The sequence below is a fragment of the Rhinolophus ferrumequinum genome, chromosome 12 (assembly GCF_004115265.2).
Source record: "Rhinolophus ferrumequinum isolate MPI-CBG mRhiFer1 chromosome 12, mRhiFer1_v1.p, whole genome shotgun sequence".
Taxonomy (NCBI): Eukaryota; Metazoa; Chordata; class Mammalia; order Chiroptera; family Rhinolophidae; genus Rhinolophus; species Rhinolophus ferrumequinum.
Genome location: NC_046295.1, coordinates 20547362 through 20569993, shown reverse-complemented (window position 1 = coordinate 20569993; position 22632 = coordinate 20547362). Strand labels below are relative to the sequence as shown.

The following is a 22632-nucleotide window of genomic DNA, read 5'->3' as shown; positions in this document are numbered from 1 at the left end:
GGAGACCACACTCTGCCTTTGCCCATTTGGCTGCCAGGTACCACTTCTGCGTTTTTGAAATAACAACGCCAAATGTATAGGTAACCCTGGGTGGCATCAGTGTGTTTGTTTTTATTATTCAGGAATAGATCTGTCATTTTGTCTTTTGTCATTTTCTGAAATTACAAGCACCTAGAATTTCCATCTCAGATCTACATTGTACTGCTGCATTCCTCATCCTAACCCTAAGAAGCAGAATAATATTAATATAATAATTAGGCACACAGGAGCCAGGCTGTCTGAATTTGACTTCTGATTGTCTTCTTTCCTAGCTGTGTGATTTGTATAAGTTACTTGACCTCTCAGAGCCTCTGTTATGTCACCCTATAAAATGAGGGAACTTATAGCACCTTCTTCGTAGAGTGATACATCTATATATCCCAGATCTTGAATGAACTTAGTCCTGAGTTTTGCTGGAACCTCAGCAAAAGGAGCTGAAATGGTGCAGAGCTGCGGCTTATAAGTCCACAGTGATAGAGAGCAACCCCATTCTCAGGACCCATGTGTCCAGGTCTTGGCAGACTTGAAGGTAATGCAGGTGTCACTGACATCTGTGTGAGACCTGGCAAGAGGCATTCTAGGCTGTGACTAATTAATCATTTAATTTCTCCAGGCCTCAGCTGCCTGTTCTTAAAATGCAGATGGTAATAGTACCTATGTCACAGGGCTATGGAGAGAATTATTAGAAGACAATGCGCTTAAAGCAACTAGCGTAGTACCTGTCTCGTTGTTATTGGAGATAATGTGTAATGCCAGCTAGATTGCTGTGACGTCATGGCTATGGCGCATGGCTAAGGGTCTCTGCCCAGCCCAAGGTCATGGACTGGCCAGATCCAGGCAGAGTGACAGGACCACAGTCCAGCAGCCTAGACTTTGAACAGAAGCCCAGCACCATCAGGGAACTGGGAAGCCAAGGCTAAAATCTAAAATGCAATTATAAAGACAGGCCAACCCAAGTATACCTGAAGCTGGGCAGAGGGCAGGAAGACTAATTCCAGCCGTGGGGGATGGGAGATAACCCTTTGTCTCCTGCCTGCTTGTGGTCAGGGGTCAATCATTTAGGACCCCAGCAGGGTCCAGCCTAAAGCTACAGGGAATCAGCTCTGACCTGTCGGTTCACAGAGCCTTCCCTACAAGCAGGTTTTGACAAAGGGACAGGAATGTAGAGGAGAAGGACTGAAAGGAAAGAAAGCAGTATGGAAAGAGAATTCTGAGGGATCCAGAGTCTCCCTAACATTTTGGCCAAGGGTCTAACCATGAAGCTAAACACCTGAAGCATAGAAGCCAAAAGAAACCATAGTGACCACATTTACCATCCTCCTCATACAAGGCCATGATCTCTTAGCCAAAACCATTGGAACAGATGTGATTTGGAATTCAGAATTTTTTTATGTTTTAGGACTATGTTAGGATTACTAAGCCATAAATTGTATAATACCCTTAGTAAGTTATGAAGTGAAATGCCATCATCCAACAGGCAAATATTGCTACAGTTAAACGTGTAAATGTTTACATTAGGTTATTGAAATTGGGCTGACCTATAAAGGCATCATATCAATTCAGGTCTAGTGTTGTCACCAAATAGTTTGCACCACATTGAAGAAAACTTTGTGCTGTTCAGAGCTTTTGGGACTTCGAAATTGGTGGTGCCAGTTGTTTAGTGGACACAACTGAGATGGTTGGCCAGCAGTGACTAATCCAAAGGTTTACACACAGTTCACTGGGGTTCCACTCAGTTTGTCACCTCGTCCTTACCGAGTATCTGCTGTGTTCTAGGCACCAGGCTTAGCAGTGAGATTACAGTGGTGTGTTGGTTTCCTAGGGCTGCTGTAACAAAGTTACACAATCGCTGTGGTTTAAAGCAATAGAAGGTTTTTCCCTCCCTGTTCTGGAGGCAAAAATCAAGCTCAAAATCAAAGTATCAGTAGGGCCATGCTTCCTCTATGAGGGAGAATCCTTCTTTGCCTCTCCCAGCTTCTGGTGTTTGCTAGCAATTCTTAACATCTCTTGGCTTATAGATGCATCACTGCAGTCTCTGTCTCTGTCATTACATGGCATCTCCTCTCTGGTATGTCCCTCCCATTTTATGACAACAGTTATATTGGATTAAGGATCCACCCTACTCTAGTATGACCTAATCTTAAGTGATTACATCTGCAATGACCCTACTTCCAAATGTCACATTCTGAAGTGCTGGGGATTAGGACTCTGACATATCTTTTGGGGGGGGGTACATATCAACCCATAACGACTGGTCAACCAAAACAGCCATAGCTTTATGCTCTCATAAAGGTAATAGGTTACAAGTATGTTGAGCACAGCAAAGGAAACAATCAACAGAATGAAAAAGCAACCATATATCTGATAAGGAGTTAATCTCCAACATATATAAGGAACTCCTACAACTCAATAGCAAAAAAATAGCTAACAACCAACCCAATTAAAAATGGGCTAGGGGGTTGTCTTGTGCACTTGAAACTAATTTAAAAAAAGAAGGGCTAGGGCCAGCCCGGTGGCTCAGGTGGTTAGAGCTCCATGTTCCTAACTCCGAAGGCTGCCAGTTCGATTCCCACATGGGTCAGTGGGCTCTCAACCACAAGGTTGCCAGTTCAATTCCTCAAGTCCCACAAGGGATGGTGGGCTCCGCCCCCTGCAACTAAGATTGAACATGGCATCTTGAGCTGAGCTGAGCTGCCTCCCAGATGGCTCAGTTGGTTGGAGCATGTCCTCTCAACCACACGGTTGCCAGTTCGACTCCCGCAAGGGAGGGTGGGCTGTGCCCCCTGCAACTAGCAACGGCAACAGGACCTGGAGCTGAGCTGCACCCTCCACAACTAAGACTGAAAGGACAACAGCTTGAAGCTGAATGGCACCCTCCACAACTAAGATTGAAAGGACAACAACTTGACTTGGAAAAAAAAAAAAGTCTTGGAAGTACACACTGTTCCCCCAATAAAGTCCTGTTCCCCTTCCCCAATAAAATCTTAAAAAAAAAAAAAATGGGCTAATTTGCAACAATATGGATGGATCTTGAGATTATTATGTTAAGCGAAATAAGTCAGAAAAAGTCAAGAACTATATGATGTCACTGACATGTGATATACAAAGGAACAAGAAAAACAAATTAAGAAACAAAAACTCATAGACACAGACACTAGTTTAGTGGTTACCAGAGGGTAAGGTGGGAGGGGGGTGGTAGATGAAGGTAAAAGGGATCAAATACATGGTGATAGAAAGAGAACAACTCTGGGTGATGAACACACAATGTGATATATAGAGGATGTGTTATAGAATTGTACACCTGAAAACTATGTAACTTTACTAACCATTGTCACCCCAATAAACTTTAATTAGAAAAAAAGTTTTTAAATGGGCTAAACATTTGAATAGACATTTTATTCAAGGAAGACATACAAAAGGCCAACAGGCATATGAAAAATAATATCATTAATCATCAGGGAAATACAAATCAAAACCACAATGAGATATCATCTCAGACTTGTCAAAGTGGCTATTATAAAAATAAAAATAAAAAACAAAAGACCACATGTATTGGAGAGGATGTAGAAAAATTGGAGCACTTGCACTTTGTTGGTGGGAATGCAAAATGGGCAGCCACTATGGAAAACAATATGGTGGTTCCTCAAAAAAAATGAAAAACAGAGCTACCATAAGATCCAGCAATCCCACTTCGGGGTATTTATTCCAAAAAAACTGAAGTCAGGAACTTGAAGAAATGTGAGCACTCCATGTACACTGTAGAATTCACAACAGCCAAGATGTGGAAACAACATAAATGCCCCTTGACAAAAAAATGGATAAAGAAAATGTGGTATATATAATACATACAATGGAATATGACTCAGCCTTCAACAAGAAGTAAATTCTGCAATGTGTGACATAGATAAACCTTAAGGACATTACGCTAAGTGAAATAAGCCAGACACAGAAGAACCATTACTGCATGATTCCACTTAGATGAGGTATCTAAAGTAGTCAAATTCATAGAATCAAAGAATGGAGTGATGGTTGCCAGGGGCTCAGGGGAGAGGTATGTGGGGGATTACTAACTTTAGGGCATAAAGTTTCAGTCGTGCGAGGTAAATGAGCTCCAGAGATCTGTACATAATTGTACCTATAGTCAACGATGCTGTATTGCACACTTCAAATGTTGTTAAGAGAGTAGATCTCATGTTGAACGTTCTTACTGCAATAAAACAAAACAAAAAAGTGTGTTGAGAATTTCCAAAAGTGGGAAGTATTAAATGGAGCCATAAAGTAGAGGAAAATTTTACCCACTTGAGGGATTCCTCCCTGAGGAAGTAATGTTTTCAGTGAAGATGAAAAGATGAGTAAAAGTCAGCCAGGTAAGGTGGGGGAAGAAGCAGTAATGCCCTCACCCTGCAGCCTAGACCAGAGCGCCTGTCCTCCTCAGCCCTGGGCGTATGTGGAAGCCAGGCCCAGAATCGCGGGGAAGGCCTGTAAGTGTCCCACAGGCTGCCAGCCAGGGCCAATCTTGCCCACCCAGGCTGGCGCCCCCTGGCCCGCAGTCCCTACCTCAGAAAGAGCCAACGGTACAGTTTGCAAGGAGACCTGAGGATCATAATTGCAGCCTCTATGCAGGGGAGCAGTAGGGGGCCATCGTTGCTTTCCTTTTTTTGCCTAAATGAATTCAAATACTTTCCAGTCAGAATCAGCAAAGTGCTTAATGCACAGATAGCTTCTGCTGACCTCCTCCCTTGAGAATGTAATGTACTTTTATCATGGGTAGGCAGAAAAGTCTGTTCTATGAATTTCTCCGAGCATCATTGAAGGGGCGTTATGGCGGGCAAAATGCCTCTGCTTCAAGGTCCCAGTGACTGAATTTCTTCCAGAGGTGGGGGCAGGGGTGGAGGGAGTGGAGGTGTAGAGCCTCTGCTATGACGAGTTTTAACCTTGGGACAGCATTCTCTGTGTAGGCAGCTTCTTTAAGAGATATACAGGGAGTAGTCATCAGCATTGGGTATGGTTGTCGAATTTTGTTTCACATCCACAGTATTTATTATTTTAAGTTAAAAGTCAGGGCAAAGAACCTTTTTTTGAAACATAATAAACAAAAGTGCACAAATGCTACATCTATGTCTTGGTGACTTTTCACAAAATAGATCCAGCACCCAGGTCAAAGTAACACCCCAGGCGGCCCCCAGCACGTACTGCTCTTCTAGTCTTATCCACCAAGGAGATGTGCCGCCCTTCTAACACTAGGTTAGTTTTGGGTTTTGAGCTTTATATGAATTTGATCACAGTGTGAATTTTTGAATTTATGGCTTTCTCTACTCAATTTTGTTCGTAAGAGTCATTCAGGTTGCTTGTTGTACTTCACTGTCATTGTTTTATAGTATTTTATGAACATATCATAATTTTTTATCCATTCAACTGTTGATGGACATTTGGGTTGTTCCGCATCTGAGCTATAATGAATAGTGCTGCTTTGAATATTCTTTTATATGTCTTTTGATGAACCTATGCACATTTGGTGGGGGGACATATATGCTTATATTAGTTGTCTATTGTTGCATTTCAAAACCTAGTAGCTCAAAACAAAAAATAAACATTTAGTACCTCTCACGGTTTCATGAGTGAGGAATTTGGGAGCCGCGAGGAAAGGCAGTTCTGGATCAAGGTCTCTCATGAACTCGCAGTCACCTGAAGGCCGGACTAGGTAGATCTGCTTTCAAGGTCACATGACTGGAAGGCTGTGCTGACTGCTGGTGAGTGGACTTTCCTTGAGACTGTTTGAGTGTCCTCACGTCATGATGGCTGGCTTCCCCCACAGTGAGCAGTCAAAGAGAAAGAGCCAAGTGGAAACTACAGTTTTTGTTATGATTTAGCCTTTTATGACACAGCATCACTCCTGTCTCATTCTGTTCATTACAAGGAAGCCACTAAACTCAGCCCATACTCAGGACTCCATCTTTAGAAGAGAGGAAAGGCAAAGAGTATGTGGATGGATTTTAAAACCAGTAACCCCACAATATTTTAAAGCTTGGGATTGACCCAAACTAGGGATTGAAAATAAGTTTTTGGAAATACACACAAGGATCTAAAAGAAATATATTCATCCCAGCCTCTCCTCTTCTATTCATTTACAATTCTGCGAATGTTTGTAGGACAATCTTTAAGGTATTTCCTGGAGACAGCATGGTACAAGAGAAAATACAAAGGCTTTGGAACCTAAACACACCAAGTTTGCATTCTGGATTCACTACTTATTAATTATGAGTATTTGGACAAGTCAGCCCCTTGGATTCTAATATTCCCTCGACTGTAAGGTGAAGAATATCAGTAGAGCCTGTCTCATGTTGTTCTGAAGGTTATTAAATGATGTGATATGTATAAAGTGCCCACTATGACTCCATTTGCTAATTTATTGGGAAATTATTAACTATATACATTAACTATCTAGAAGGTGCTATGATGAACCCTGAGAGAGACACAAAATGAACCCAGACACAGACCTTGCCTTCAAGAGGTGTAGATTCTGCCTTGACAGGCACAATACTGTAATACAGTTGAGAAAATGATAGTGTCTGGATCAGGTATGGATACAATCCTTTAAATATGGATCAAATTTGGATATATAGAAGTGGAATAAATTTTGAAGGGCAAGGAAAGGAACAAAAGTATTCCAAATTAGGAATAACGGCTCGAGTAAAGACAGAGCTAGAAAACTGGAGTGGGGTGCAGCAGGGGATGAATTAAAAACACAAAGTAGTTCACGACAGATGTGGCTTCAGCATAGGGTAGACGAAAGGAGGTAGGGAAAATAGGGCGTGGGAAGGTAGTTACATATCAGAGAAGCAGGAAGAGATTGAAAGTATACACTCAGTTTTACAGTCTGACAAAAAAACACTAAGGCCAAAGGTTTCAAACCAATTTTCAGGGCTGGTTATAGAAGTTTGAAGGTGGGGGGCAGCTCGCTACCGAAGACCTACTTGTGATGCTTTTCTTGGCAAACTCGTATTTGGAGACTCTTTGTGCTTCACATTGTAAACAGAACTTTCTAAAAGTGATCATTAAAGAATGCTTCTGACTCAGAGCCCAAGCAACTGAGCTTTTTCCTTATCATTCCCATTTTGGAGGCTGCATCAACAGGGAAATGCAGTGGGATTGTTTTTATAGGCCCTTAGCTCACTATAAATGTACTTCTCAAGACTTGGCCACTTGGAATGGCCAATTTATGCACTCAACTCATCTGTGTATATTTGACTTCCACTTCCAGATAACAAGCAGTTCTCTCCACTTATTTCCCCTCAGGAAGACGGCTCTAGTTAGCAACCTTCACTTTTGTTACATTCTCCAGTCCCAGGTAGTGATGATATTTATACATAAGACAGAGACGTTTCTATACTATGATGGAAGTTTAAAGGAAGTTGGAGCCAACGACCTTTCATTTTGAAGCCAAAGAAAAACGAGCACAAATTGTTCAGTCTTGCTAAGAATGGGGACTGCAGAAATTAGTAGAAAGGCTTCTTTTAGACCCACTCTTCAATATGTGGTGCCCAAAGCCTTTATATAGTCAACCTATGTCTTATCTAATATACCCCCTTATTCTGATGAAGTTTATATGTTTCATCAAAATAAACATGATTGTGACCATTCTTGATGATTTTGTGGGTCAAAATTAGATGTTCCATTTTATTACCTTCTTTGCTGGTATTCTAAATGAATTCTAGAGTATGAAAAAGGATGGGTTCTAGGCTTGGGATAGAATTCCTAACCGATCTTGTACTAGAACTTCCCACATTCCCAGTTAGACATTTTTATTCTATTAGCAACACTTGGCATCATGGGAGATGTTCTCTGCACAGGTGCTCAGGGTGTCTTCTTCCTCTCTGATTTCTTCCCAGGTGGGAAATTGGCAAGTGGAGTCCATGCAGTCTCACCTGTGGGGTTGGCCTGCAAACCAGAGACGTCTTCTGCTCCCACCTCCTGTCCAGAGAGATGAATGAGACAGTAATCCTGGCTGATGAGCTGTGTCGCCAGCCTAAGCCCAGCACTGTGCAAGCTTGTAACCGCTTCAACTGCCCTCCAGCCTGGTACCCTGCGCAATGGCAGCCGGTGAGTTCTGGGGTTTCTCAATATTGGAGTGTGTGTTTGCGTCAGTGATTCAAGACCGGAGACGCTGTCTCTGAGTAGTTTTGTCCTTCTAAAGGAATGTTGCAGGTCAACTCGTCCCTTCTTTCTTAGTACTCCCCCAACCTATTCACATCCAGATATTTTAATTACGTACCGTGTTCTTTCTGCTGTGCCACACAGAGTAACCCAAATGAACCATCTTGTAACCTGAACATATTTGACAAAGTTTTCACCAGGCTAAAGAAAATTTTTTTAAATAAAGACAACATGATGGATTTTTCCGTACAGCTAAATTTGTTCTGAATTTATGCCCTTTCTAGTTTTTTGCTAATTAAAATTCTAAGAGATGAAGGTACTAGGAAATCATTTTTCTTTCTTTTTTTAAATACATAATTACTTAGCAAAAAAAATAGTTAGAAATCTTGAGTCAATTCCAGACTTTTTTTTTTTAATTTATCTGGTCCTATGAGTTCCAAAGGTCTGGAAACTATTGTTTTAAAGCAGGAATTGGCAACTGCAGCCCAAAGCCAAATCCAGCTCATAGCCAATTATTGTAAATAAAGCTTTATTGGAACACAGCAATACCCATTCTTTTATATATATTATCTATGGCTGCTTTTACTCTACAAGGGCAGGACTACGTGGCTGTGACAGAGTTTAATATGGCCTACAAAACCTAAAATGTTTACTCTGTCCTTTTACAGGAAAACTTCACTGACCCCACTCTAAAACCTACATTATAATAATACAAACAACTGTTTTATCACACTATCCTATCTAAAATTATATTTATCATACTTTAGTTAAACAATCTTTTTGGATGCCTTTTAACACAGAAGAATTTTAGATTATTTGAATAGGATCTTATTTTGCAATTTCCTTCCCATTAAGATATCAGAGGCAGCTTAAAGTGACCTCAAAAGTCACAGAAAGTAAGCCTGAAAGGTGAGGGGGACATACATCCCAGTTTTACTCATAATAGTTCTTCACTCTCAAAAGTTTCCCAATTAGAATGATAAATTATATGATCGTCCCCTTCCTTACTTCAGTGCTGAGAGAAAAAGCTGCCATTTCCACACGTCCTTCATGGTTTTTCACAATCAGTTGGCAGACCCCCTGCCTGCTCCCAGCTCATCTTGGGGCTGTGGTTTAGTAAAGGGCTGAAAGAATCAAATAGTAATGAGTGAGCAAAACCCCGATCTCCTGATTTCTAATGCATTTATACTTTTACCTTTAACTAGAGTGAATCCATGACCTTAAACTATACCACTAACCCATGCCAACCCTAAGACAAGACCAGGACTCAGCCCAAATCAACCTCTACTGGAAAGTAGTACATCCCTATATTATTAGCTGTGTTACCGTTAAGCACATAGTAAGTTCTGGATAGAACATTAACTGAATGACAAAATGAATAAATAGATCAAGAGTATTGCCCTACAAGCCCTGAAATTCTGACTTTATATCTTATTGATATGTTTGTTATATCGTTATAGGTCATAATGTTGACCTAGCTGTGAAGTGAAACACCAGCCTCTTTTCAATAGGCACACATGCTGCTGATTAGTGGCAGTGACCTATGATGTTTTTGTCAATTTTTAGAACTCATCCATATACATGATTTTTTTTTTTTTTGGTCTATGCCAACACTACCACCCCCATGCCCAGTCTCCCTATTTAAAACAGTGGATTTCCAAAGAGTTAATTATTCTTCCATTTTCTATCTACCTTGGGCTTGTTAAGTGAATTTATTTTGAAAACTTTTACTATTTCCTGCCGTTAGGGAGAAGCCTTTGGGATAAGTTAGATACAGGTATACCTTGTTTTATTGTGCTTGATAGATGTTGTGTTTTTTTACAAATTGAAGACCCTCCACCAGCAAAAAAAATATTACACCTTGATTTGTTGTGGTGGTCTGGAACTGAACCTGCAATATCTGCAAGTACGTTTTTCAGATCAGGAAACTAACAGTAAACAGCTCTTTGAAATTCATCCCATGAGCCACTGACTATACTTTACTGGGACCTTTAAAAATATCTTGAGTATTTCATACTCAATTCATAATAACTGAGAAAAATATTAAAACATAACAAGAAATAAAGAACACAGAAAGTGAAAGCCACCAGTGAAAACAAACCGCTGTTGAACATTTGGTGCATAGGGTATGTTTTAAGAATTCTGGGTGACTTCTAGGAATCTCTCTGAACCTAGAGGAAACAATAGACTATGTTTCTTACATCATTTCCTAGAATCTTACTTTCTTGGTTGTTTTGTTGGGCAAAATGAGCTATTACTGACCACCTATTAAAAGAAAGGAAGCTATTATTTATGCCATATGGAATAAGCCAGGAGTAACTTAAGTGTCTGCATGCTAATTGACTGTTGTCATAGGAAACTACTTAGTTAAGACACCAGCTATGGAGCATCCATTTGTCTGGTTAGCCTCTGGTTCTTGGCAATGCTGTTGGTACAAGGAAAGTTGCTGTGCACTCACAGGATCTTTTCCATTTAGCTACTTGGATCTAGCAGAGGATAGGGCTGAGGTCTCTAATCCTTCAGCACCCAGCTTACAGTCTTTGCATATGAAAGAAAAGGAGATAGTGGATCAAATGCTTCATTTAAAGAAGACAGACAACAACAGGATGGACGGGACTTTGGCCCATTTGAAGGGAGAAACTCTCCCTCCTTGCTGCTTGAACTACGCTGACCTCATGTAGTGTGCTTTTCTTTGGGGCCTGGGGGGGCTAATTTAGGTTAATCATCGTTTGCCTACTAAGAATGCAACCTTCTTTGTCCCTTATAGAGCATTTGCCTGACAAATGGCAAACAGCCAATATTTATACATTCTGCAGGTCTGGAGGGGACTAGCATGGAATCTAAGTATTTACGTTAAAATTTTATTTTAGAAACAATTAGGAAGATATGAAACAGAAATCTAATTCTAGCTTTGGTTTTTAGGGGGCTTTCTTTATTTCAGTTCTACCTCTCACTCAATACTGTGTCCCTTGGTTTTATCTCCGGTCTTGTTGAAAGATTCATGTAATATTTATCTTTATCAGTTTAGCTTTAATATCTTGTTGGGTTTTGTTTAGTTGGCTTTTGAAACACTTATATATTTAGTGCATGAGCCTCCTGAATCTTCTCTAACTTATTAAACATACACATGTCATCATCGACAACTTTGATGCTGGCTGTATATTATATACCCCTCACAAGGGACCATATCACAGTGGTGTGTACAGCACCATACTTGAGAACCACTTGATAGATATGCCCTAAGTCCATCTAAGACTCCTTGATCATGACAGAATTCTTCTAGGATTCTTTTCAGTGACTTTCCATTGTCATAATAAAGCCCTATGGCTTCGTGAGGCCTTCCTCCCCCAGCAATCTGCCCCCGCCCATCTCCAGCCACGGTTCTCCCATCCCTGCTGGTACACTGCTATCTGCCCATGCTTCTCCCTGCCCACACACCGTTCCCCTTCCCTCTACCTGTCAGAGTCAAACAGGAGCCCCACCTCTTCCATCGTCACTCCTCTACTATCCTCCCACACTAAAGTCACTTGGTGTTCATGGTCAGTGCTGCTCATTTAACAGTCATATTCCACCTTACCTGGACAGGTGCTTTGCTATGACTTCTGAGTTAGATCATCAGATCAGGGACAGCAGAGACCAAGTCTCAATGAGACCCCATAACACCCAGTATAAAGCATAGAGGATGGTGCTGAAAAGGTGCATGACAAGTCCGCCGGTTCATTTATGGAGCACTTGCTACCTTTCAGGAGCTTCTTCTCTTTAATAAGAGCAGCACTTACTGTGTGTCACGACAGTTCTAGGCACTTTACATATTTGATTCATTTAATTCTCATTGTGCTTAGTGTGATAGGTACTACTATTATCCCCATTTTACAGATGAGGAACCTGAGGCACTGTGAGGTTAACAGGAATTCAAACTTCATGTGGTAGAACTCATTCTACCACTCATTTTCTCTTTTAATCCCCACAGCAGCTCTGTGAGGAAACCACAGAGAGGTTGTGCTTGCCCTGGGTCAGAAAGCTGATAAAAGAAAAGGGGGCAGGAGGGAGGGAGGCTTGTATGCTTCAGTACCCATTCTCTTTTCCATTATGCAGTGCAGCTTTCCCAAGATCTCTGTACCGTTTGCTTCAAAGCATTAAATTGTGAGGAAATCTGATACCAGCCTTCAAAATCAGCAGTTTACATAAAACTCAGTATTGGTTGCTTATATATAACCGGGGCAGTTAATCTGTGTATTAGTTTCCTATTGTTGCTGTAACAAATTACCACACATATAGTAGCTTAAACAACACAGATTTACTATCTTCTAGCTCTGGAGATCAGAAATTTGAAATCCATTTCACTTGACTAAGGTCAGGGTGTTAGTAGGCCTGCATTCATTCCTTCTGGAGATGCTAGGGGAGACGCTGTTGCCTTGCGTCTTCCAGCTCCTGGAGACTGCTTGTTTCCTTGGCTCCTGGCTCCTTCAAAGTGCTTCATCCAACCTCTGATTCTGTCCTACCGTGCGCTTACACAGCGGAAAGTTCATGAACTTAATTGTCCGACCCTTTGTATATCCTCTCTCTCTGACTCTAAGCCTCCCTCTTATAAGGACCACTGTGACTCCATCAAGCCCACCTGAGTAACCTAGGTAATGTCCCATCTCAAGATGCTTAACTTAACCACATTGGCAAAGTCCCTATCACCATGTAGGGTAACATATTCACAAGTTTTAAGGATTAGGACATAGATGTCTTTGGGGTCACTATTCGACCTACTACATACAATCTGCTGTGTTGTGGCTGACTAAGCATTACTCTCTACTAGCACAAGGTCCTTGAGATTCAAAATCTGCCTTCTACTACCACTCTCCTCACCACTATCTATGAGCTTTGTATGCATCCATCTTCTTTCTGTATTCATTTTTATTCTTAAAAAAAGAATGTAAGACATGAGAAAAAAGAGAAAGGTGCTAGAAGAGTTAAACTGAAATGAATTAGATAGTCCACTCTGAAGCATAATTTATATTTCTCTTTATTACATATGTCTTCTGTTCAAGATGGGGTCCACCCAACATGTACACACATACTGAAAACATCTGTGCAGAGACTGAAACATGCCCCATCGCCTCTCTTTTCCCCCTTGCTTAAAACTGTGATTATGTGGCCATTTCCCTTTTTTTAATCAGGGTTACAATTCAAAATGCCTATAGTTTAGCTGCATAAAAAGGTGTGTGAGAAACGAGTCCCTGCTCGTAATATTTTAAAAAGAGGGAATTTTAATGACAACTAAATGCTTGAGACTTAAATTTGTTGTTTTCTAGATTTAATCACACAGAGAAGAAAAGAATAACTTTGGTCTGGATTACAGGACTGAATTCTGGCAGAAAGAGTCAATTTTGTCATCAGTTTTGTTATATTACTGTAACTAAAATACAAATCCTTGTAAGTTAGAGACCATGTTTATTTAAAATGTATCTGGAGAGGAAACAATCTATTAGGATGTTTATCTCCTTTTCAGTAGTATATTTCATAAGGAAATGGCCATCTCATCCTACCTTTAGAAGCAACAATAAATGTAAGCAAAACAGATCAGGAGTCAAATTTCACATGTGTAGTGTTTTTGTTTTTATTAACATAAAACTCTGTATAATAATTGCTTTCAATTTTAATGGGTGTGCAGTCCCATGCTTCACCTAGTAACAGGAATATTAAACCCAGAAGATACACTGTACAGCCCTCGTACTTCTAGTCTTAAGAAAGCTTAGTTGATATTACAGGGTAATTCTAATCCACAAAATGGTGGGGTTAGAAATTCTGTCCTCTTTTTTATGGTTTTGTTTAGTCAGTGAGATTCAGTCCTCATTTTCTTTGTGTGGGGTCCTAATTAATTTGGCTCAGTTTCGACCTCTGCTATATACCAAGCACAGCCTCTGACTGTCTTTTGAATTTCTCAGCCTCGTATATTGCAGTTACCTCAAATTCTAAAGGTCTAACACCAGCTCAATAATATATCTGCCTGCCACCTTCCCCAGCAGAACCAGTCCTCTTTCGTGGATCTTGTGGTTTGGGTGACACCGCGATCTAGCCTGTCTGTAGCTGGAAACTAGAACCATCTCAGCCTTGTCTGTTCTTCACACTCCGTCAACACCCGAATCCTGTTGATCCTACCTTCCGTATCTTTCCAACATAACTGTTTTCTTCTTTCCTAATCCTTCTCCTACTGTGCTGGGTCCAGGCCTCACAACTAACCAAATCTTTTACTTGGTCTCCCTGTATTGTCTTGTTTAACTCTCATCGAGTGTTTCCCAACCTGGAACGGTGGTTCTTTACTACAGGCCCCCTGTTGAGCCTTCAAAATATTAATATGTGCTGAGAACTGCCAAATAGGTATGAAGTATGTATACAGTGGTATTTAGACTTATATAACCAGGAAATCTTTTCTCCATGGCACATCTTAACATCGCACAGGGCAGACATCTTTGGAACCCACTGGCCCTTCCTGCTTGAGTCATTTTCTACAAATTGGGTCCTGTTACCCCCCCACTTTAAAACCTTTAATGACACCCCAATGGTCTTGAGATTATGTCCACCACCCTCCACTGGTGGCCCTTCACCTGACTTCTCTATCTCATTTCCCAACTACACTTCCCCATGAAACCTATGCTTCACCTTCTCAGGACTCCTCAGCTATTTAAGCACGCCACGTCCTTCATACCCTGGGCCTGTGAACATATAATCTGACTCTGCCAGCACTCCTTATCTCCCTGGCCAACCCCTCATGTCACCTCCTCTATAGAGCCTTCCCCAACTTTTCCATAAAGACTTAGTTGGGCTTTCTTGTGTATTACCTCTTTTGTAAAACTAATCACATTTTATAGTAATTTTTTCTCCCTGACTGGACTGCAAATACCTGAGGCATAGTAACCATTTACTTATCATCTTAAATCCCCAGCACTTAATACAGTGACTGGAACTCAGCAAGTGCCCAATAAATATTTAGTGAATGAATGAATGAATGAATGAATGAATGAAATGAGTTAGAAGCTATAAACAGAGCACATTGTGTAAAAACTAGAAAGACATAGAATGTGAACATCACTTTATGTTGGGCCCAATAATATGACTTGAGATATCAAGGAAATGAACTCAGCTCTCAGTAAATTACCAAGATGAAACCAAAAGTGTCAATATGGGCAGAATTTATTAACGTGATTATTATGGGGAAATCTTCAAAAATCTAAGTCCCTTGAGCCATTGTATTTTTGTATAGAATCATAACTTTTAAGTGTCCCCCTTGTTGTATATTTTTTACTTTTCTTATAAAACTAATGAACCCATGACCTTCTACAATGAAACATGTATGGCGGCTAGGATAACTAATATAAATACTATTTTTTGTTATTTATTCTGTGTACGGCATACATTTTAAAATAAAATAATACCAGAGATCTACCTCTTAATGCCACAATATTATTTTAAATGATTTACAAAGGCAAATATTTTTCATTTAGTTTTATTACATTTCTCTTGCCGCTCCTTTTAAATTTGTTTCTTCTTTGCAGTCTATGTCTCACTTCACAAATGTCAACTTCACCAGGCAATCTCAACCTGTTCACAAAGTCATCACAGGCTTCGGAAGCTTTATTAATTTGAAATTTCATCTTGTATCATTAAAAAAAAAAAATCTAAAAACACCTTTTCATCAATGTAAACACACCAGGGAAGCTTTTGGAGCAAAGATGAGACAGGCTCTTGAGAAACCCTGACCATATTAACTCAGTTCCCTGGTTGTTCCTGTACCTGGAGGGTCAGGGCTCCCAGCAGAGCACAGGCTGCCGCTGGCTGAAACCCACTGCTGACTTGCTTAGAAACAGCTTCTGGCTAACGATAAAACAGCCCGATAAAAGGTGGATGTTCAGCCCATCAGCTGGATGTTTGTTTTACATCTTTGGAACATCTGGATTTGGGGCTCTTTTATTCATCCAATCATCAATTCAGCAAACTTTATGAAGTGCATGTTCTTTGGCAGATGCTACAAAAGGCACTGGAGAATAGAAAGATGACTACATTGCCTTTCTTCAAAAGATGCATAATCCTGCGTGCATGCAGGGAGGTGCAGGGAAATAGCAGGACACAAATGACTAGTCCTTACAGGAGAGATGCAGTACCCTTCCAAGTCAAGATGGGTGGGAGGTGACCCATTTACCATGAGGTGGAGGCACTAAAGGAGGCTTTAGTGAAGGAGTGGCCTTTGAGGATGTGTTGGAAGTTTCTCCATGGACAAGGAGGCAAAGGGTGTTGCTCACAGAGGGAAAAACATGATCAAAGGTCTGAGCAGAGAAGGCATCTGTGTGCCCAGGATGGGCAAATTGTCCATTGTAGCTAAAATACTGGCCCATAGCAGGTCGGGAAGGAGTGTGAGGGCAAAGCTCAATGGAGGTTAGAGTACGAGAGCCCTGAAGGATGTTCTCAGGCGTCTGGACCTCACCTTCTGGGCATTGAGAATTTCCTAGGAGCTTTATGTGTACAGTAGTCCCCCTTTGTCAGAGGGGGATACATTGTAAGAGCCCCCGTCCCCCAGGGAATGCCTGAAAGCACAGACAGTACGAAACCCTATATATACTATGTTTCTTCCTATCCATGCATGCCTATGATAAAGTCTAGTGTATAAAATAGGCACAGTAAGGGTGTAACAACAATAACAAATAATAAAATAGAACAGTTATAACAATATACTGTCATAAAAGCTATGTGAATGTGGTCTCTCTCAAAATATCTCATTGTACTGTACTCACCTTTTCACTTAAAGGAGGCACTTTACAGCTTCTCTTTGGCATTTCCAAATTGCCAGCATCACTACTCTTGCATTTGGGGACCATTACTGACTAAACTAAGGGTACCTTGAACACAAGCACTGTGATGCCACAACAGCCAATCTGATAACTGAGCTGGCTACTAAGTGACTAACGGGCAGGGACTCCACGCAGCCTGGCTTCACTGGACAAAGACATGATTCGCATCCGGAGGGGGACAGCGTGAGATTTCATCACGCTACTCAGAGCAGTGTGCAATTTAAAACTTACGGATTGTTTATTTCTGGAAATTTCCATCTAATATTTTTGGACCACAGTTGACCATGAGTAACTGAAACTGCAGAAAGCAAAACCATGGATAAAAGGGGGACTACTGTACATCAAACTTCACAATTAGCTGGGGGTTTTTTTGTTTGTTTGTTTTTTTCACTTTTCTGGCAGCTCTGTTGTCATCATATTGTCCCATACTCTGTACAGTGTTGGGGGCTATCATCTGAAGGTCTGTCCCCTGAATCAGGTCCTATCTGCAAATCGATAACCCAGCTATATTATTTTAAGTGAGTGGCCACACTCTATAGCTCAGTTTTATTACATCTCTACCCTTGAAATAAGACCAATTATTTTCGTCATCTACTTCCTCCATTTGAAAGAGTAAATTAACCTGCACCTCTACTTATTGCCATATTTGCTAAGAAGCTCTAACTGACAGCTTGAATTTAAGAGCTGTTTTTATTCAACTACTTGTTTATTTTTGTAGCATTTATTCAAATCGAATAGAAGCCCATGTGCCTCATAAGGTATTTAGAAAAATAAAATTTCAGCCATCAAGCCCTGAAGAGATCTGTACTCCTACAAATCCGACATCACTAGTGAAGTGTCTAAAATGTCAGTCACAGGTAACAGAAACTTCAAGAGCATGTTCCTTATGCTTGACAAACTCAATAAGACCCATGGGGAATTTGACTGAGTCATAATCAAAGGATTAGAAGAAAAGTGGTCTGATGTCATTTTGAGGTTGAGGGGATAATGATTTTATGAACCAGCCATCACTTCTCTCATAGAAAAATACACTGCATTTTCACTGCAGTGTACATATTTATAGGTCATACCCAAACATCACATACCTCCAGCAGCTGGTGTAAAATGTCATTCTACGGTTTAGCTCATATCCTGACCACTTCTTTACTGGGAAACAAACAAATCATTAACTTTAAAGGGAAAATAAATCAGAGAGGATGTGGAAGGAAAAAAAACCTAAAGATGAAATCATCCAATCCCAAGATTTCTTATTAAAGATGAAACGATATCATCCTAGGGAAATGTTTTGAATGCAATTCCCAAACATTAGTATGAGCAATAAGAGAAACAAAATTGCTTCTGTCATAGAGCTAATAGAGGATAATTTCTGAAAGGGATGAGAGCGACTTAAAAGAGCTATTTAAAAATAAAATTAAGTTCATAGGATAGAGGCTGTTTTGGCTATTCTCGTTGGGAGGTTAGGAATTGCCTCTCCAGGCAAGTGAGAATGGAATTGAACCTGAATGATTAGAAATTCTCAGCCACATGAAGATGTAAGAGAAGAAGGGTCCAAATAGAGAGAACAGGTGTGAATGCCCTGTGGGAGACCCAAGCTGACATTGGAGGAACAACAACAGCAAAAAAGCAAAACAGTGTGACTGGACTATGCAGGGAAAGGGAGAGTTGTATGAGATAAAATTATAGAGGAGTGTGAAGCTCCTTTTTCATTGCTAGAACCTAGAACTATGCTTGGTCCATGAATGGTATTTAATAACTTTGTGTTGAATGAATGAATGAAGTTGGAAGGATTTGAGTTAGACCATCTCAAAGTTCCATCAGGCCAGGGAGCAGAACACAGAGGGCCTTGCTGGGCAGGGTTACAAGGAGTTTGGATTCTATTCTAACCACAAGGGGAAGCCATTGGAGGGTTTTAAGCATGAGAGTGATGTGATCTGATTTACGCTTTGGAAAACATCGCTCTTAGTAAGACAGGAGGCTGAATATCTTCCATTCCTCCTTTAAATCTACTCTCTACCTTCTCCACCTGTGTCCAGGAGGCTGCCCTAGATACACTTCACCCTGTGGCTTCTAGTTGTATTCAACTAATAGAGTTTTCTGCAGGCCATCAGAAAGAGAGAGGCGCTTTCTTCAAATTGAGCGCACTCTCTATATCCTGCTAGAAACTAACTGAGAAAACTGGAAACTGAGAGACTGATTAGGAAGCTTCGTAGTAGTCTAGGCACGAGCTGATGGTATCCCAATTTATTATTTACTGTGAAGGTAACACTTCCTTATTTTACAGGCAAATCTGAAAGTACTTGCTCATTGATTCTCAGGGGAGAGATGTTAATAAAAAAGAAAACTTGAGAACTTTCCCTAAGTTTTTGCCTTGGGTGTGGCACCATTAAATGAGTGAGGAGGATTGAGAAGAGACTAAATTTGAGGTAATATTGGAGGGGCAGAATCATAAGTTCGATTTTAGAGATGCTAAGGTCAAGGTACCTCTTTGCATTTACGTGGACATGTTGAGTAGGGAGAGGGGCGAGGTCAGAGCTTAAGATTTGTATTTTTGATTTATCGGCATAAACTTGTTTTTTTCAGACAATTATGATTTGAACAAAATTACATTCCATTCATGAAAGAACTTTAATAATTCATGGAATGGAAAGACTTGGGGACAATAGAGTCCCTTGAGTTTGGCAAATCGTTTGGAATCAGTAATGCACACCGTCGTTTAGTTATAAACGAGTTCTGAAGAAGGACAATAAAGGTTATAGCAAATCTGATGATAGAATAACTGGTTGGTTCGAAGTTAGAATTTGACAGAAATAGGAGAATGCTGAACCCAAGAAATCATACGAAAGACTATAAAACCAAATTTAAAACCATAGTCATTCCTAGTAACAAGAAGGGTTATTCTAAATAAATGGAATTCTTAGCCACTAATTTAAAATCCCCCCAACCACCAACTTCAGTTCAATTCCACAAATATTTAGTGACGATTTACATTCACAGAAGGCACTGTGCTATGCAATGTGAGTACAGAATGCATTAAAGAAATAAAATCTTTCAAGAGTTTATTGAACTGCTGCTAAACAAGAACTGAAATAAAAGTTTGCTTCTCTGATAAATCAAAAGGCCAGGATCTCACGAAAATGAGCCAGAGAAGCTGTAGGCCTGGGCCATACATAGCTTGAATCATTAGCTTTGAGGCCATAGATTTTTCCCTTAACTAAGGCTAAATGGCATGCTAGGCAAACCCCTGGAAGAAACTGAATCTGTGATGAGTAACAATTGGCTGCCAACCACCAAATATAGTCCACCCACCCACCCAGCTTGTGGCACAGCCTTGAAGCTATGTTCAAATGCCAAATGTCAATGTTACAGCTCAGAAGTCAAAGAGTGTAAGGAGAACATGTTTCCAGGACCTCCACAGTGCAAATGAGCCATTTTAGAATGTCGGTCCCCAGCCTGGGTCATGAGCTGGCTCATGCTGGTCAGAGAGTCACAGAATGGAAGCTAATGAATGAATTTCAAAGCACTGCCTCTCTAGTGAGGATGTGGGGAGACCAGACTCTTAGCAGGCTTGGGGCTTACAAGGCCTGGGACCCTCAGCATGAAGCAGCAGTCAGAGTACCCTCCATCGAAAGCAGAGAGCCGTTCCTACAACCACAAGAAGGAAAAGCTGAGCTTGGGCTCATTCTCCAGCTGTGTCTACCACTCCAGCCCAAAAAACATACTCAGTAAGAGCACGGGGAATATTGCACAGAATGGAAATAAACCAGTTCTCACCCCTTTGTGGCCTTAGTTGAGTCACTCCACCTCTCTAGCCTCAGCTTCTTCTTCTGTAAAGTGGGGACAAGAACTACCACATAGGGTAGTGTCACCTTTATCTTTAGCCTTCTTTTATTCCACGAGTAGGTAGTTGAATCCAGCCATAAGAAAATACATTTTCTCCTATGGGACTCAATAAGGTTATTGTCATTTCAAAATTTTTTAATTTAAAATGCAAATGAAGGTTGTTCACCACTGGCTTGGATGGTGGGTTGAAAGGCTCTACGATTCAAAGGCCTAACTAAGTTGATAGCTTTCCTAATTTTGTTATCAAGTAGCTCTGTGACCTCCAGCCATTCACAACTCAAACTCAGGGCAGATTTGCTCAGATGGGGTCCAAACAACCCCTGGTTCTGACAGAGACCTCTCTGGGTCCCAGAACGTCCTCTCTGTGTTTATCTCGTTCCCATTGGAAATGGTAGAGGGGCGTTCATTTGAGAGGTAGTTCTCAACCCTAGTCTCACAGAATTACCTGGGAGAGTTAATTTTTTTTCATTTAAAAAGCTCATGCCAGGGACCCATCTCCAAGAGTTTCAGATTTAATATTATACTTCTGCTTAAATTGAAGAACTCAGTATTTTTTTTAAAAGCCTGATTTAAAAATGCATCCAAGTTTGAGATCACTGAGGAAGAGGATGACAGCTGCTCCGTAACAGCATTTTGCCTGTACTCAAGGCTATTGTATCACCATCCTAACCTCAGCTGTGGGCACACCTCTTCCTTGCAGTTCTGACTAGGGTACACTGAGCACAGACTGAGTTCTAAGAGGCCACAGCTGCAGCAGGAGCAGCTCCTTCAACCCAAACTCTGGGGCTTTACGCCCAGGCCTAATTTCCCAGACAGCCCAAGGGCAGCAGGTTAAAAAAGGGGGGTTATTCTTGAAGAAAGCAGAGTGCTCCTTAGCATTTTTACAAAATGTATCTGCAGCACAGTCTTAGGTTTATGGATTAGCTAAGGTTAGATCTGCCTGAACATACAGAAAACACCAAGTCACAGAGGCTTAAATAAGAGAGCAAAGTATTTCTCTCTCACATAAACACAGTCCCTCCAGGGCTGGTATGGCGGCTTCACAATCAGGAACACAAGTCGCTTCCATCTTTTTTGCTTATCACAGTCCAAGAAGGAAGCTTAAATTGTAGACATCATGTTCACATTCCAGCCCGCAAAGAAGAGAAAGGGAAGAGGGAAATGTCACACTCTCTGTGGGCATTTCCCTAAAATTACGCACAACCCTTCCACTTGTATCCCATCAGCCAGCTTTAGTTACCTGGCAGTGTCTACCTTCAAGGGAGTTTGATAAATCTTGTCTGTATGCTGGAAAGTCATGTGCCCAGCGAAAAATTAGGGGCGCCTCTGCTATTGCCAGGGAGGGGACAGATACTTGGAATAACAGCCAACACTCTGTGCTGCAGGGGGCCTCCCGCCCTCAGGCAGCTGGATTATAACTATTAAGTTACATGAAGTCAGTGTGTTTGGGATCCTGCTGAAAACCACTGAAATAAGGCTATTTTTCTTATATCCCAAATTTCAGTGGCTCTTGCTCCCACTGCCCTAAGAAATCACAAATCCTACAAGAAAAGTGTTCCAGGGATTTATTCAGAAAACCAGGCCTCAAATTTAACACTCACCTCCCCTATCCCCCACCCACTCCCACCCCTACAAAGCAATAGAGTGGATGTTTACACTTAGAAAGGGCTGCCTTCTCTACGGATTAATTCCTCTAGATTTACACTGATGGCAGGAGCTCTCGTTCATTCAGGAAGCAGCACAGATTATTTTCACTAGATCGTAA

At 40.9% G+C, this 22632-nt stretch overlaps 1 protein-coding gene across 3 annotated transcripts in view; it reads left to right on the top strand.

Annotated features, from left to right (window-relative positions):
* Positions 1-22632, top strand: part of ADAMTSL1 (ADAMTS like 1) — an 887009-nt gene that overhangs the window by 753952 nt on the left and 110425 nt on the right. For all 3 annotated transcript variants that reach the window (XM_033123965.1, XM_033123964.1, XM_033123966.1), the window contains one exon: positions 7929-8139. In XM_033123965.1, the coding sequence (XP_032979856.1) occupies positions 7929-8139 (211 nt within the window). The remainder of the gene's footprint in view (positions 1-7928; positions 8140-22632) is intronic.